General features: G+C 54.0%; 1 protein-coding gene across 2 annotated transcripts in view; it reads left to right on the forward strand.

Annotated features, from left to right (window-relative positions):
• The window catches only part of VANGL1 (VANGL planar cell polarity protein 1), a 50,597-nt gene extending 34,895 nt beyond the window's left edge, over positions 1 to 15,702 (forward strand). For both annotated transcript variants that reach the window (XM_053915107.1, XM_024570441.4), the window contains exons 5-8: positions 9,183 to 9,316; positions 10,783 to 10,915; positions 11,725 to 11,959; positions 15,389 to 15,702. In XM_053915107.1, coding sequence (XP_053771082.1) covers positions 9,183 to 9,316; positions 10,783 to 10,915; positions 11,725 to 11,959; positions 15,389 to 15,649 — 763 coding nt within the window. In that variant the 3' untranslated portion in view covers positions 15,650 to 15,702. The remainder of the gene's footprint in view (positions 1 to 9,182; positions 9,317 to 10,782; positions 10,916 to 11,724; positions 11,960 to 15,388) is intronic.
• The last annotated feature ends 209 nt before the right edge of the window (positions 15,703 to 15,911 follow it).

The following is a 15,911-nucleotide window of genomic DNA, read 5'->3' on the forward strand; positions in this document are numbered from 1 at the left end:
GCCCTCGGCCTCCAGATTTCTAACTGTGTGCTCCTACAGTTCTTCCCAGGCCCAGCAGTCCTGGTGCTGAGGGAGGTGAGGCCGGATAAGAGAAGGCCAGTTGAGCATCCTGGGAGGGACTGGAGGTGCTTGGTCCCCATCGAAATATCCTCCTTAGAGGACCCTAACTAAGCAGGCAGTAGTCGTGGACCTTTATCTGGTGCGATTCATTCAGCCCAGTTATGTAAAGTGTTGAGGAGGCTGAATTTCCGTCCCAGGGGGCAGGTGCCACTGAGGTCGGGCTGTGCAAGGAGGTAGCGGTATGGTGCCATCTGTGCCCCGGCCTAGAAGTAGGGCTACAGTCGCCAGACCTGTCACTTGAGAGGAAGCATGTCTTGCAGGTCCCCTCCATTTCAAAAGGTCTGCCAGCACCTCTCTGCTGTAGGCTAGACAGCTGGCCAGCCAGCCAGCCAGCCAGCCATGGCGGTCATCTGAGGAAGAGGCTGTCTCAGTGTTGTCACCCCACGCAGAACCGCCCACAGCCAAGGGGGACGGCATGTGTGACAGGTCCCTGTTGTTTAGTTCCTGAGACCAGCAGAGCCAGGTCTTTGCCTGTGGCTGTTGGCCACGTCTAGCCCTCGTCGACTCCTCCCAGGTCTTCTCTGGGCACACCATGGTGCGGCTTACTTGTGCGATTAGAGAGGGCATTCCCAGGGTCCCACTTTGTTAGCAGCAGCCGACACGGGACAGGACGGGCATGGAGACACGCTCTGGGTGCTTCCCCCGACGGCACCGTGGGGGCCGCTCTGTGACGACCAAACTCCGTGGGTTCTGCCTCCTGCGAGCTGTGGCTGTGGATGTCCCGGCTTCGCGTCTCCGTTGGCTGCCCTTCGGTGGGGGCACCTGCAGGGCTTGTCTGCAGATCCAATATGCAAAGCCTGGGCCAGGGACACTTTCCAGCTCGCGAATGTCGATTCACAGAACTTGGTCCTTGAAGTTCCCACATAGCAGAGAAGCCGGTAGGGCAGGACCACCGGTCCGGCCCCTCCCAGGGTCCGACCTGCCTCACGCCTCAGGGTCTCAGGGTCTCAGGCAGCAGTGTGCGTCCCTCCTGCTGTGTCGTGATGAAGTCCCAGAAAAATCCAGCCTTCCTTCCAGATCTTTCTTCAGTCTAACCTAGATCTGTCAAGAAATACAAGCAGATTTCCAGTTTTTTTTCCTCCCCGCTTTCAAGTTCCAAGGTGATCATTACCTGTTATCTGTGTGGGATTTGTGTTGGCCACCTCCCCACGCGCAGCTGAAGACAAACATTTTAATTAAAAGGCGGGAGACCTGGGAGATGTAGACAGTCCTGTGCCTGGTTCTCAACGGAGGCGGAGGCGACGTTCAGGGCTAATTATGTTTGCATCGCTGGGACTCAGGCAAATATTGCTGCAAACCGTCCTGGCTCGCTGTCAGACCAGCCAGCTTATCTGCAGGGCCAGGGGGGGCAGCCACGCCCACACGCCCAGCTTGGAGCCTTGTTGACTCTTCTGGGGAGAAGTCAGTCAGGTAAAGTCACGGGCGTCTGCTGGCTCCCTTGGGTTGGGAGTTTGCACGGAAGGCTGAATCAGCTCTCATTTGGGCTCTGCATTTTAGAGTTTTCTCCAACGCTCTGGGGTCAGGCCTCAAATGCAGCCACCAGGGCAGGCACACTTTACAGAGCAGGAGGCGGGGTGGCCTTGGGGCCTCAGCAGCCCTTATTGGTGGTATCCTTTGGGTCTTCATGGTGGGCTCACCTCTCCTACCTACCCCACACTCCTAGTCGTTGCTCCTGCCCCCTCCTCACCCTCCCTCACCTTAGCCCTCCTTGCTCTTTACCTGCCTCCATCCTTCTGGCCCCAAATGAACACAGGTGCCTTCATTGTCTAAGGCTACTGTGGCAAAGGACTGAAAACTGGGTGGCTTCATCTCTCCGTTTGGAGGCTAAGAGTCTGAAATGTAGGCATTGACGGGGCCATGGTCCCTCAGAAGGTTCCAGGGAAGAACCCTTCCTTTAGCTTCTGGCTTCCGGTCCGCCCTTGGCGCTCCTTGGCTTGTGGCTGCATCACTTTAGTCTCTGCTCCTTTGTCACATGGCCTTCTCTGAGTGACAACAGTATGACCACATCTTACTGTTGTTACATCTGCAAAGACCCTACAAGGTCACATTCTGAGGTTCTGGGCAGACGTGGATTTGGGGAGACCCCATTCAACTGGCCACCACCGATTTCTCGAAGCTGTTCTAGGACTCAGCACGGAGCCCCTCGCTCTCACTGTGGAGATTTAGAGGACCGTTCACACCTGCCTGTCCTGCCTGCATACTTCCTCTGCCCGGTGTACGCTTTACGCCCCATTGTCCACGTGGTGTGACCGTTGTTCATCATCTCAGACACTAAGCTTCGCCTTCTCTGTGGGTTTTCACCCCCACCCCTCCCCCATCATGTGTTCCATCGCAGCCCCTGGGTCACTTGATCGCGGTCACCACCAATGGGAGCTTCAGCCCCCTGAGGTCTTGCTCTCAGCCACATCCCAGGACTTGGCACTTGGCACTTGGCGGGCGCTCCTAATTCACACTTGCCTGTGAGTGGAGGGCGGGCGGCTGGCTGGTAGGGTTTTTCTGAACGTCAGCATCCTTCCTTGGCTTGAGGGTGGCGAGGACTGGACCTGCAAGGAGGCCTGTGCAGGGTTGGCTCTGTGCCTGGGACCGTCTTTGATGCTTTCCCGCCAGCCCACACCTCGGTAACCAGAGCGGTGGGGACTGGCACTTATGCAGGATGTAAGTGTGGAAGAGACACTTTCACGTTTTTCACACATGAAGAGAGCTTTTCTGTTGACAGAGCTGAAGGGAGCAAACTGATATTTGAGAGGAAGTGGCTAAAACCTTTCGGGACAGCCTTTCTCCCTGAACTGGGAGAAGCTACAGCCTTTAAAACGTAAGGGCCTTGGACGGGATGCGCTCTGAAGCCTTAAAATTTCTGATTTTAATGGTTTCTGTATTTGTCTGATGGCAGGAGCCACAATCAAATCCAGGGTCAAGGGGATGAATAGGAAATAGACAGCTGTGTGTATGTGCCCATGTGTGTGTGTGTGTACATACGTGTGTGTCTACAGTGTGCGCGCTTGCTTTTCCAGGTCTCAGTGCCTCGTCTGCAAAGCGAGAGTTAAAAGGGAGGATACACACACTTCTGTTTTTCAAGTAGTCGATGGGCTCTCACCAGAAAGAGGGGCCTGGTCCAGAAGGAAGCGGTGGGTGGGTCAGTGGGTGGAACTGAAAGGTCATTTCAGGACCAAGTCAGAGAGTGACTTTCCTTTTCCAGCAGAGGCTGGATGCTGCCTGGGGAGTTGTAAAGAGAATCGGTGTGTGGATGGGGGTGTGGACTGGATGGACTGTGATTCCTTCCATTCTGTGTCTCTGCTTGGCTGAACACGAAGATTCTCTGTATCTGGTGTAGAGTGGGTCGTGCTTTTAGGCCCAGAGGCTGCATGCATATTTTAGCTGCCAAGCAACCCCAAGCCTGCTGCAAAGTGCTCACACTCAGTAGTGTGACATTTTAGGTTCGTATAATCCTTTGTAGTTTACTCATGCTTTTGCAGGCTTCATTTCTTTTGCTCTTCTCAACAAGCACATGGAATAGTTGGTATTATCTCTCCATCACAGGCCAAGAAAGGGGAAGTTGCAAAGCCGCAGCATCAGACCTGGAATCCAGGCCTCCTCACTCGGAGGCCAGTGTTTTTCCTACTTTGTGTGCCACGGATGCCTCCCTTTCGCTAGGCTTGATTTCAGGTGGCGGAGCATTGGCAGGGAACGCTGCATCAGGAACAGGGAGCGGCATAACCTGATGGTCTGCGTTCCTACAGAAAACTGTGCAGAGGGCCCACCCTGGCTCACCTCCTGTGACAGGTCCCTTGTGGTGGGTCCTTGATGGGGAGGGTGGGACAGCCACACCCAAGGGACGGATGGCCCTCCCCCCGCCCCCAGCATGTAAGTTCTTGGTGCCACCATTTGTGAGCCATTTGCTTTGGGCCAGGCACTTTAAAATGCATTATCTCATTTAATCTTCAGAACAGACCTAAACCAGACAGGCAGCTTCTCCTGAGGAAGCAGGAAAGTGGAGGGTGAGTCTCCAATATTTTTCTTGGCCTCCACGCCCACTGCCTTTGAAGCCTGGGAAAGTCACAGGAGTTGGAATTGTCTCCGTGGCTGTTTAAGCCCACGAGACAAATGACACCAGACTTCAGCCAGAACCTGTGTATCCGCATGTTGCATTTTGTCACCAGGGTTTCTGGCTAGCCACCTGCCTACACCGGACTGACCCCGTCTTCTCAGTAACCGCGGTGTGATGCGTTTTTGCACAACGGAGTGGTTCGGAGCCCGCTTATGTTGTTCTAGCAGGGCTTTCTGTGCTGCTTTTCCCATCTTGCAGATGAAGAGCCTGGGGTTTGGAGAAATGAGTTGTACTTTGTTCAAGGTCAAAGAATGAATGGAAGAGCCAGGAGTCACATTGTCCGGGGCCAAAGCCAGGGCCATTTGCACGGTGCATACCTTCTCCACAGCAGTCACGCACGGAGCGTGGGGAGAGGCCGTTCATTTGCTCTTGTTTTTATTTTCAGGATCTAGCTGTCAAAACGTGTTTAGAGATTTTTATGAACTAACATTTGAACCGTCTTTGGAATTGTTTCTCTCCAAGCGTGTTCAAGAAATAGAGCACAGGGGTGAGCCCCGCTCCCCGTTGCCATGGCTACATGTAACAGTTGTCGGTGGCACTGGAAGTGCTATTGTGGCTGATTTGCCACCACAGGCCACAGCATTTCACATGCCACCCTCTTTGTCCTGAAAAGAAAATCAGCAGGAAGGCCACCTGGGCACCGGTTGTGTTTCCCACTTGGGAGTGGCTGTCGAATTCCTGCAGACACTGGTGCTGACCCATTGCTGCGCGGACTCTTCCATGAGTTCAAGTTCGGACCAGCCTGGACTGAGCAGAGTGGAATGGTCCACTATTCCTATGTTGTCTTTTCACATGCGTGTCTGGGATTCCTGCATTTGGGTTTTGTGTATTGTCCCACCCATCTGTGTGGTGTGTGCCCCGGGTAGTTCCCGGGATGGCAGCGCAGGAGGGTGCCTGCAACCTGGAATTCACTGAGCTCAGAGGTCTCTATCTTGGGAGAGTGCTCCACGCCCGTGGATTTCGGTGGGGCCCTATCCCCAGCAGGGGCATCAGACTCTGCCTGTCTATAACACAGGACAAGACGTCTGCCTTCTCTCTGACTGTGACAATGATAAGAGAGATGGCAGGTTTCTCACCACCTGGGGTTTGCCTGCCCCGTCCTTCCCCAGAGGTGAGCTGGCTGAGACTGGGACCAGTTGAAGGGTTTACTTTTGTTCATCTCTGAGATTCCTTTTGCCACTGAAACTCCATGGTTTTATGAAACAGACACTCAGGATGGATCCTGTTCCTAAAAGAGCACGTTGAGCCCGTAGGGATTACGTTCCTGTGGGGAAGTCAACGGAGGCGTCCCTTGTCTGCGGGGACTCACAGACTGGATGAGGAGGAGACTAGCTCACTTCAGGGCGTCACTGACGACAGGGGGCGGCTGTTGGTGCTGTGAGTTTGGGGACGGGTCACTGAGCGCTGGTGAGTTGGAGAACACTTCCTAAAAGAAGTCGGTCCTGCTCTGGCCAAAGAATAGAAGCAGGAAGATGCTGACCTTGACACTGGCTGAGGAGAGGGGTCTGGCCCCCTGGCACTGTGGGGCTGTGACTTGGGCTGATGCCGACGTGTCCTGCAGGATGACCCCTCTGTAGGCGCTGAATTGTTCTTTCTTTTACTGGGAAGCCAAATAACACATTCAAATGTTACTTTTAACCTAAAGCCAGTTATGTAACAAACTCAACCGATCCAGAGCATGAATCAGAAGCCAGAACAGAAAGGAAAGAGATCTTTGGCTTTGGATTAAAATAGCATCAGATACCTGTGCTACAGCAGGTATCACTTAGCTGGAGCAGAGCCCTTCCCGGGGGGGCCCTGGAAGCCCATGCTCCCTACTTACACCCAGGCTGAGGGTGTGTGAGAACCGAGCTGAGTGCCAGAGGCGGCCGGCGGGCAGCAGAGCGGTGACATCGATAGCCCCCAGTAAGGGAGGGTGCGGGAAGGAGGTGCGGCAGCCTTGTGACTCAGACCGCCCTGCTGTGTGGGGTGTGGGGCAGCACCCCCCCACCTCCCATGGGGTCTGACCTCCTCCCCGAGCCCCACACGTGGCCTGGCTCGACACTGATGCTCGTAGGGATCTCTCTGAGTCACCAGCAAGACTTGCATCCTCTGTTACGTAGTTCACGCTCTTTAACAAGGTGAAGAGAGGCATTGTGGGGTTCAGGCCAGACCTCCCAACCATTTCATTTGAGTCAAGCATTTCAGTTCTGTGTTGGCTTCAGTTCTGTGGAGCTTCTCACACCCCAATATCTGATACGACGAGGGTGGCCCAGACGTTTTCTTGGGCGAAGGCGGGCTGCCGTTCTTGGGGGCTTTTCCAGACTTGCCCCGTGGAAGTCCCTCAGCTCCCACGCTTGCTGGTCAGCCTGGGGGCTGGCCAGGTCCACAGCTGCTTCCGGGGCAACTGGGCCATTCTGGGCCTTCTGGAACCTCTGCTGAGGTGACACGGTACTGGAGGAAGAGAGCACCGTCTGAACTTTCCCCCAGTTGGGTTTTTCTGAGTGAAAGCTCTTGGGCTTGTGGAGGACTGTGAGGTCCACGCAGGTGACGTCAGAGGCTCCTGTCCCAGGTTACCTGCCCTGCCCTTGAGTGCTCCTGGGACCCCTGGGGCTTTGGCGTGAGGCGGGCTGTGCGTGCTGGACGGTGACAGGCTGACGGTGTGCGCCCCAGCCGTGGGCCTCCTGCAGGACAGACGCCTCCTGGGGCAGCAGAGTGCAGTGTCCGTGGTTTCGGGGTGGAGAGCTGGGAAACGGCCACCAGGCTGCCATCCAGCCTCGCCTCGCCTCTCCTCGCCTGCCTCGCAGGCCTGGGCTGAGTTCGTGGGGTCCCCTGGGCCCCTCCTCGTGGCCTGGCTGAACGGAAAAGCCAAACCCGCAGCCACAGAGGGTTTGTTTTATCTTCAAAACAAACCCTGAGGATATCCTGGCCTGAGGATAACCTCTGAGTTAATTTTTACATTTTGATCAGGGGAATACTTGCCTGCTGATATCCAGGCTCCTAGAGATGTTTCCACGTCAGGACAGAAGTGTGGGGTGGGATATTTGCACCCCAGTGTGTCTGTCTCGAGCAGACTTATTTCTGTGTGGAGGGCTCCTGGTCTCCCCCAGCCCAGGAACTCTGGAGAACCCGTGCACGGGGGCAGGAGGCTGCGTAGGTGCAGGGAGGGAGGGTTTGTACGTGCACCATCGAGGAGCGGCAGTGGTTAGCCTGTGGGTGGAATGCGAGGGGAGGAAGCACTGGCCCCCTTCGGAGACACCAGAGACAGGCCAGGAGGAGGTGGGGCCGTGCTGAGCCCGAGATCCACGGGGCGTCGGCACCAGAGGACTTCTGTGGCACACAAACCTCAAGGACCACGTCCCCACCTCGGGGAGCTGCCCAGCACCTACCCGAGTCCTGCAGTCAGCTCCCTCTGTGCTTCCTCTGTGTCCCCTTTGTGTGTTCCCACTGGTTGTCACAGGACTTCATTCCAAGGACTCGGTTAAGGACAAGCTCCTTCCATCTTATTTTGGCATTCCCCGGACTCGGCAGAGGGAGGCACTTAAAATGTGAAAGTGATGAGTGAGCAGCCAAGTAACTGAATGACTAAGGCTTTCAAAACGTGGACTTGCTCTTAGCCTTAGCAATCTAATACAGCCGTGGTACGAGGCTGGTCTCGCCGGAGTGTGTGTATCTAGGTGCATACTAGACACCGGCTGAGTGCAGGTCGCCGGTCACTGGTGGGGTGCAGGGAAGAAAGCTTTGCCAGACTCTGCTGTTGAGGAGGATGTTAGCTGACTGACTTGGAGATCGTTTTTAGACTCCGTGTTAAACTCTGGGGGCAGAGTCCCAAGAGGAGGACTTGAAGGTGGGGTTGGCAGTGTCCAGCAGAAAGGTTAGGGACAGCACTGTCTTGTGTCAAGGGAGGATCCCTGAGCCACTCAGAGAGCTGTGGGGCGCCGCCTGGCACCGGAGCTGTCATAAACAGTCCTTTGAGCCCATCCACTTAGAAGGGACCTGGGAAGGAAACATAAAGGGCAAGACACAAACAAGTGGAGGTCAGCGTGGTGGCGGTGGGTGTCAGTGCGGACACTGTCCCACAGAGGCCACCCGTCACGGGGGAGGAAGCTGGGGGGGGGGGGTGTGCATGCAGAATGGAGTCCCAGCCCTTCTGTTTGGGACACAGGCGCTGTTGGGCGGGTCACAGATGTGTGAACTTCAAGTCTCTTCCCTTGAGTGGCTGCCGGGGTGGAAGGCGGGGAGGTGGGTAAAACCTGCCTGCACCTGAGGCTGGGAGCAGCGTGTTCTTTTGCTGCCACTGCTGAGTATGGGTGCCCTCCCTCACCACCCTCGTAGTCCCCGTTGGCATCACCTCTTCTCCACTCCTGCCCTGTTCTCCCGGGGCCAAGCAGGTGGTCAGTTACAGATCGCAGGACATTGGGGCGAACCAGCTGGCCTGGGGTAGTGGGGAGGAGGAATCAGGGTTAACTCATGTCTGCAGCAGCCTCTTCCAAGTGCTTCCCGCCCCGGGTGGGGCCCTGGGATGCTGCGGGTGGCGGGGGACACTGCACGGGCACCTGGGGACCCTGGATCCGTACTGTGGTCTCTCACGCAGGAGCTCTGCAGCCATCTGAGAGTGTCTTGACCACTTGGGGTTCCTCTGTCCCCCTTTTTGTTTGTTAACTGGGGGACAGAGGAAAGTTCTGTGTGGCCTAAACAAATCTAAGGTATAACTTAACTCCTTTCTCAATGACTGGCCGGGTGGGGTGTAGCTCATGGCATGGCCGGGGAGAGAGGGCACCGCAGCCGCTTAACCAGAGGACTTAGTTTCACTTTTAACCCTGGAGACACAGGGGTGGTGAAACCCAGCGGCCTCCTGTGGAAGTCATTTTACCGGACTTCCAAAGAGGATTTTTTTTTTTTTTCACTTAAGACTTGCTTATTCAGTGAAAAAGCTTTGCATTAATTTTGCATCTCACCCCCTGCCCCCTTTTTTCAGTATCCAGCGAGCAGCATTGGTGGTTCTGGAAAATTACTATAAAGATTTCACCATCTATAACCCCAACCTCCTAACAGCCTCCAAATTCCGAGCAGCCAAGCACATGGCAGGGCTGAAGGTCTACAACGTGGATGGTAGGTGCCTTGGAACGGTGTCTCTGGTGCGTGTAGGGGGAGCTGGGACGCTATGTAGCTTCAACCCTGCAGGAAGATTCCCGGCCCATCTCGTTCTGCCTCCTCTCTGTGTTTGCCGTGGTTCATCCTCATTTCAGGACAGTGTCTCTCTCTCTCTCCCTCTCTCTCTCTCGCTTCTGCTCTCGCTCTCCCTCACACGCAGGCAAACATTTTCAGAGGAATGTTGATTTATGGTCTACATCTGTGGGAGGTTCATTCATTTGGGGATTTTATGATGGAAAACAATAGTGATGTGTGTATTCCCTGCCTCCTGCTGGGAACGTCTTATATCGAAAGCTATTAGGAAAGGGCTGCTTTTCAAAATGTAGATAATGTACCCCAAGACTCAGCCACCCCAGATCCCTAGAGACTGTATACTTCGTAGTTCAGGCATCTGGTGAGACACTTATTTACGGGCGTTTCTCAGCCCTGGCTAGAAGCTGGAGTTGAGTGGGTGGCGGGAGGCCAGAGGCCAGGCTGGGACGTCAGAGCTGTTTCGGGCTATCAGATGGTTAAGTGCAAGAAACAGGACGCGGTGTCATTTCTTGCTGGGCAGCTTGGGTCAAGGCGAGAGCTTTGCAAACCCTGCAAGAGGACCATGTTGTTAGCAGGTCTGGTGATTTATAGATGGTATCAGTTTTGGCAATGATGTAATATCCTCCGCATTTTCAAATTTTATTTCATTATTATTTTTGGCTAATGAGATGTGCACTCTCGCATGAATCCTGAAGGACTGGCCGATTTCGCCAGTGACACCAGGTCCCGTGCCAAGTAGGTGAAACATGAGAAGGCGTGAGGTCTGCCTCGTCTCTCTGAAAGGTCAAGGTGGGCCGCGGTCAAGGCAGGCAGACCGGGGCTTCTAAGTCTGTGTTAACACATGGGCCATTTTGCAAGTTCTCAGGCACTGGGACTTTTCTCTAAAAGTTGTGGCCGCCGTGACATTCTAGCAGCGCGTTTTCCTGTGTGTGCTCAGTGTCACTGTGTCCCTGGACTTGGCTTGTGCTCTGTCCTCGTTCTCCCGTCCCCCTCGTTCTCGCTCGCTCGCTCTCGTGGGTGAAACGCGATGTTCGGCTGCCCTGAGGGCCACTTCGAGCCTCTCTGAGGCAGGTGGTAAGTCGCGTCTCCACAGTCTGTGTTGTTTTTGGCCAGCGTTTCAGTTGCCCTGCATTCTTCGTCTCCTTCTGAGTCCTTTTGCTGCTTGCACGGATCCTGTCGGGCTTTGGGGAGATTTCCTGCCTCTTGTGAGCATATCAAATGAGAAGCAGGGGGACCGACCACGCTCGTGGGGAGTCACCTTTGGGACCCATGTCTGTACTTCACGGGGGATGGGTGGACGGTCCCGGCAGACTGCGGTACTAGTGTTCTGCCCCGTTCCATGGCCCCACGGCATTAAAACTCTTCTTCCTCCGCTGTCCTTGCCCCCAAAGGCCCCAGTAACAACGCCACTGGCCAGTCCCGGGCCATGATCGCCGCCGCGGCTCGCCGCAGGGACTCGAGCCACAACGAGCTGTACTATGAAGAGGCGGAACACGAGCGGCGGGTGAAGAAGCGGAGAGCAAGGTATCTTGTCCCCTGACAGCAGCCCCAGCTGTGGTGGACCTTTTTTCTTTCTTTAATAACTAGAATGAAATTTCATTTTATGAACGTGACCTGCCCGAGCCTTTGGAGTGGATCTCGCTGTAGTGTTTCTCGAACTTCCATATGTGTGAGCAGCACCACGGGTCTCCTTATAACAGACCCCCGCCCACAAAGGCCACTTCCGATCCAGGAGGTCTGGACTTGGGCCCAAGAATTGGCATTTCTTACAAATTCCCAGCTGAGGCTGAGCGGCTGGCCCATAGCCCACACTTTGAGGGGCCCCGTCCCGCAGCCCTAGGCCCATGCCGGTTTTCAAGATCTGATCCTCCGGACCAAAGCGGACGGAGGTGGTTTCCCTCACGTGTGCTGGTGCGGCGCTGGGTCGGCGGGGAGACAGCTCTGGTCCTCTGTCAGGCGGCTTCAGCACCACCAGCCGCCGTGCAGGGCTGAGAGGGCTGAGGGGCCTGAGCACTCGCTTCGTCTAGCCCTTCCTTGTTGGGATGAGGCAAGTCTCCGAGCACATCGGTAGCCAGATTGAGGACAGAGGTCGTCTCCAAGTCCCAGGCCTCTGTTCTCCTCACCCCCAGAGCCCTCATTCCACGTGTTATTTTTGTGTTTGTTTCTTTTTCCCTCTCTTCCTCCCCTCCAGCCTCCTGGAGTGACCGCTTAAGGATGGGGGCCTAGGGGGAGCCGGTGGCAGGCGGGGGCATGACAGGTGGGCAGGAGTCCTTCCAGGTCGTGGTGATTCGGTCCCCACATCCCGTCCTGACGCCTGGGTTTCCCGCCCCCAGGCTAGTGGTTGCGGTGGAGGAAGCCTTCATCCACATCCAGCGCCTCCAGGCCGAGGAGCAGCAGAAGGCCCCTGGGGAGGTGATGGACCCCAGGGAGGCCGCCCAGGCCATCTTCCCGTCCATGGCCCGGGCCCTGCAGAAGTACCTGCGCACCACGCGCCAGCAGCACTATCACAGCATGGAGAGCATCCTGCAGCACCTGGCCTTCTGCATCACCAACAGCATGACCCCGAAGGTGCGGCGTGCCACCCAGCCTCTGGTCCCGTTGGGGGGGGGGTGGCCAGGAGTGGCCAAAGCACAGGCTTCTTTGAAATGACAACTAATAAGAATTCATGATTCTCACTTATTTCAGTATTTGGGTCCAGTTGGTGTGTAGATGCACCCTTGAAGGCCTCCAGATTCAAGCACAGGAGAGACTCTCACGTAGAGACAGCACAGGTAGCCGTTAGGGTTGCTCGGGGGTTCCGGAGCCAAGATGACTCATTCTAACCTTGCTCCTCCACCAACTAGCCGGGAAACCTGGGGCCAGCAGCTTAACGCCTCTGTGCCTCAGTTTCCGCATCTGTAAATTGGGGATAATACTGATAACCACTTCACTGGGTTGTTGTGAGGCGTTCTTTCATCTGAGGTGCTTAGAACAGTGCCTGTACGTGGTAAGGACCCAATAAATGGCTTTTATCGTTAGTGGTAGAAGAGAGCCATCACTTGGTTAGGCGTTTCGGATGTTGCAGAGTTAGTTTTACTGAACAGTCTTTTAGATTATGGTATGGGCACACTTTTCGGGCTACTACAAGAAACAGTCACATATCTAATGGAGGGAGGTGGCCAGGGAGACAAAATAGTGTAAGGGTTTAGCAAGTGAGCTCTCTTCAGACAGAAGTGGGTTCAAGTCCTGCCTCTACCGCTTAATTGGTTTATGACTTTGCATAAGTTACTCTATATTTGTTTTCTCTTTTATAAAATGGGGATAACGATAGTATCTACCTGATAGGGTTGTTGTGTGAGAATTATGTTAAATATGGCAATGTGACTCTGAGTAAGAGGTTGGCATGGAATACACATGTAACATTTGGGAGCTGCTGTTGTTAGTATAAGGACCTGTGTCCCTGCAATGTCCTGTGCATACAGGTACTACTGCTGGTTACATTGTTGCCAACCAGTAACAATCCTCAGGGAAACAATACAGAAATATTCAGTAAAAAAGCTATAAGGTTTCCACGTTCTTTGACTCTCCTAAAAAAAGTACTCAGCATAATCACAGATACGCATGAATATACATGCAGGTGACTTTTGCAAAATAATCTGTAATAACTCCAAACAAAATAACTTAAAACTAGAACAGCAGCTTACAAATTATGGTCTACCTAGCACCTGCCGAACACGGAAGAATATTCAGTTACAAACAGCAGACGCAAAAAGGCTTGAATGCGGCGGCTGGGAGCAAGTACGGCGTGTCAGCGTGTGCCAAGTGAGAGACTGTACCGCCATGGGAGGCTGTTCTCCTTTTTCAAGATTTTGTCACATGTCCCAATGGCTTTCTTTTTCATTTAAAAAATGTGTCCTCTTCTGAATTAAAAATAATAATCTCTGTAGACAAGTCCAAACATTAAGGAATAGGGAAATGTACAGAGTGAAGGTCCATTCCCCTAGCGCGAACAGTGCATACCGACCGGACTGGGGGGTGTGCTTGTGTGCATGCGTGTGTTTAAAGCAGGAAGGGGGAAAGCAGAAACGGTATCATTTATATGTATGTTAGTCAGCACGCTCTCGGCCGTCTTTCAACGTCAGACCCCCGATCTCTATCAGACAGATCGAACTCCCTCCAATAGCTGCACCTCCCTCTACTGAATGCCGTGACTGCTTACCTGATTGTCCGTTGATACACTTTTGGATTAAGATCTTTTATGAATCTAAACCCAGGAGTTGGCTGTTTTTGTTAATCAGTATGATCCCAACGCAGCCACGCCCTTTTATTTACATATTTTCTGCGGCTGCTTTCTGTCCGAGCAGGCTGAGTTCAGTAGCTGTGACAGAGTGCAGCTTGCAAAGCTGAAAATATTTACGTTTAGAGAAAAGCTTGCCAACTCCTGGTCTAAACAGTGTTGCTGTGGCTATCTCTTTTACGTATGTTTTTGTGCATTTGTGCAAGTGGTTCTGAAGGATGCATTTCCAGGCCAGGAACGGCTGGATCAGTGGCATAGATCTGCCAAGTTGTCCTTCAAAGGGGCGTAGCCATTGGACACTTTGCCTCTGGGTGGGATGAGGCTGTTTATTTCCCTCCCACACTTGACAGCGTTGGGTGTTACCGTTCTTTTTAATCATTGCCCATCTAAGAGAAGGACAGATGTTTTTATTATTTGAATTCATAGTTCTTTAATTTTTGATGTGATAGAATATCTTTCATAGGTTAATGTTCTTTTGATTCTTCTATAAATTATCTTAATTTTATTTCTCTCATTGTTGAATTGTTTTTCTTGTGATTCGTAAGAGCTATTTTTATATTAGAAGTCTGTGTTATACCAGAGGCGCAGCGGTACTTAGAACAGGTGCTCACAGATCCGAGACGACACGCCCCTCACGGCAGTGGTGAGGGGTGGGTGCTGGGGGCGCAATTAGAAACTGCCCTGGGCCTGTGTCGAGGACCCGAGTGATGTGTCTCAGCGTTTGCTGTCTGTGTCACCGGCTCGTCCTTTCTCACAGCTACATCAGTGTATCTATTGATATAATAATACCCATGCTGTCGCGCTTCTAGTGCCAGGTGCAGTGGAAATGCAAATTTATGAAACAGCACTGCCTTCCAGGGGAGTCCAGTGAGCGTGGGGCCCGGACAAGTCAGTGATTTTTCAGAACATGAAATGTCGCACGGCAGTCCTGCCAGCAAACACAGGCATTTAGAGGAGGCATGTTTATCCTTTTTAGAGTTCAGGGTGCGGTTTGAGAGGGTGTAAACGGCCAGGAGGAGTTTGCTGAAGGTGACATCCAGCAGGAGGAGCTTCACGGGGGACAGTGGGGGAGCATCAGGGAACCCAGGGAAGCTCAGCAGAGTGGCGCTGCGCAGTCCGGCCAGGGAACGTGGGGTCCGTGTGCACACTTGAGCCAACACAGAGCGACTACCGCTGACACTCATTGGTGGTCGCCTCGTGCCGTTAGGGGGTTAGTGAGCTGCTTCGCCGTCACAGCGGGCCTGTGAGTGCGGTGCCCTTCTCTCGACCTTCGGCGGGGGGTCAGCTGGCCTGTCCAGACTCACGCGGCTGGCCAGCGGTGGAGCACCAGCTGGCCCTCACCCTCTGCTCTTGGTGCAGGAGGAGGCCCACTGCAAACAGGTGCAGGCCGGGCACATGCCTGAGGCTGTACCCTGGGATCCCACGGCTTCCGGGCAGAGATTGGTCCCAGCACCCCCTTCCTGGCCTGGGTGCTTCCTGCCATCTGCACCCTCTGGCTGGAAATCGGAGGGTGATGGTGGCGGGGGTGGGGCAAGGAAGTCCAGGAGGTCTTCCCTCCTGGACAGTGACTCGACCGTGAGGATCCGATGGGAGTTCGGTGCGATGAGCTGCACTGTGTCTTGGTTTATTGGGAAACCTTCTCCACAGGTGCAAGAGCAGACAGGAGTGCTGCCCTGGGAGCAGGGTGTCTCCCCGCTAAGCCCCATCTCCTGTCGTTTCAGGCCTTTCTAGAACGTTACCTCAGCGCGGGCCCCACGCTGCAGTACGACAAGGAGCGCTGGCTGTCCACGCAGTGGAGGCTCGTCAGTGATGAGGCCGTGACGAATGGGTTGCGGGACGGGCTCGTTTTCGTCCTGAAATGCTTGGACTTCAGCCTCGTCATCAATGTGAAGAAAATTCCATTCATCGTGCTCTCAGAAGAGTTCGTAGACCCCAAATCTCACAAATTTGTCCTCCGCTTGCAGTCTGAGACGTCGGTTTAAAAGTTCTATATTTGTGGTTTTATTAAAAAAAAAAGAATATAGAGAGATATATGTATACCAGAGGGGCATCTTGCTGTTTTCCTTAGTTCCCGTCGCTGAGACTGGCAGATGATAGGCCAGCGTCCTTTGACCATCTGCACTTTATTTGGAGGAAGCAGGGCACATCCGTCCTGGGAAAGAGTGACAGGGGACATCTGACTGTTGTGGATGGGACTCCTCAAGAAGCCGTTCCCTGGCGTTTCTGTGACAGCTGTAACCAAAG

Source organism: Desmodus rotundus, chromosome 12 (assembly GCF_022682495.2).
Source record: "Desmodus rotundus isolate HL8 chromosome 12, HLdesRot8A.1, whole genome shotgun sequence".
In the NCBI taxonomy this organism is placed as follows: Eukaryota; Metazoa; Chordata; class Mammalia; order Chiroptera; family Phyllostomidae; genus Desmodus; species Desmodus rotundus.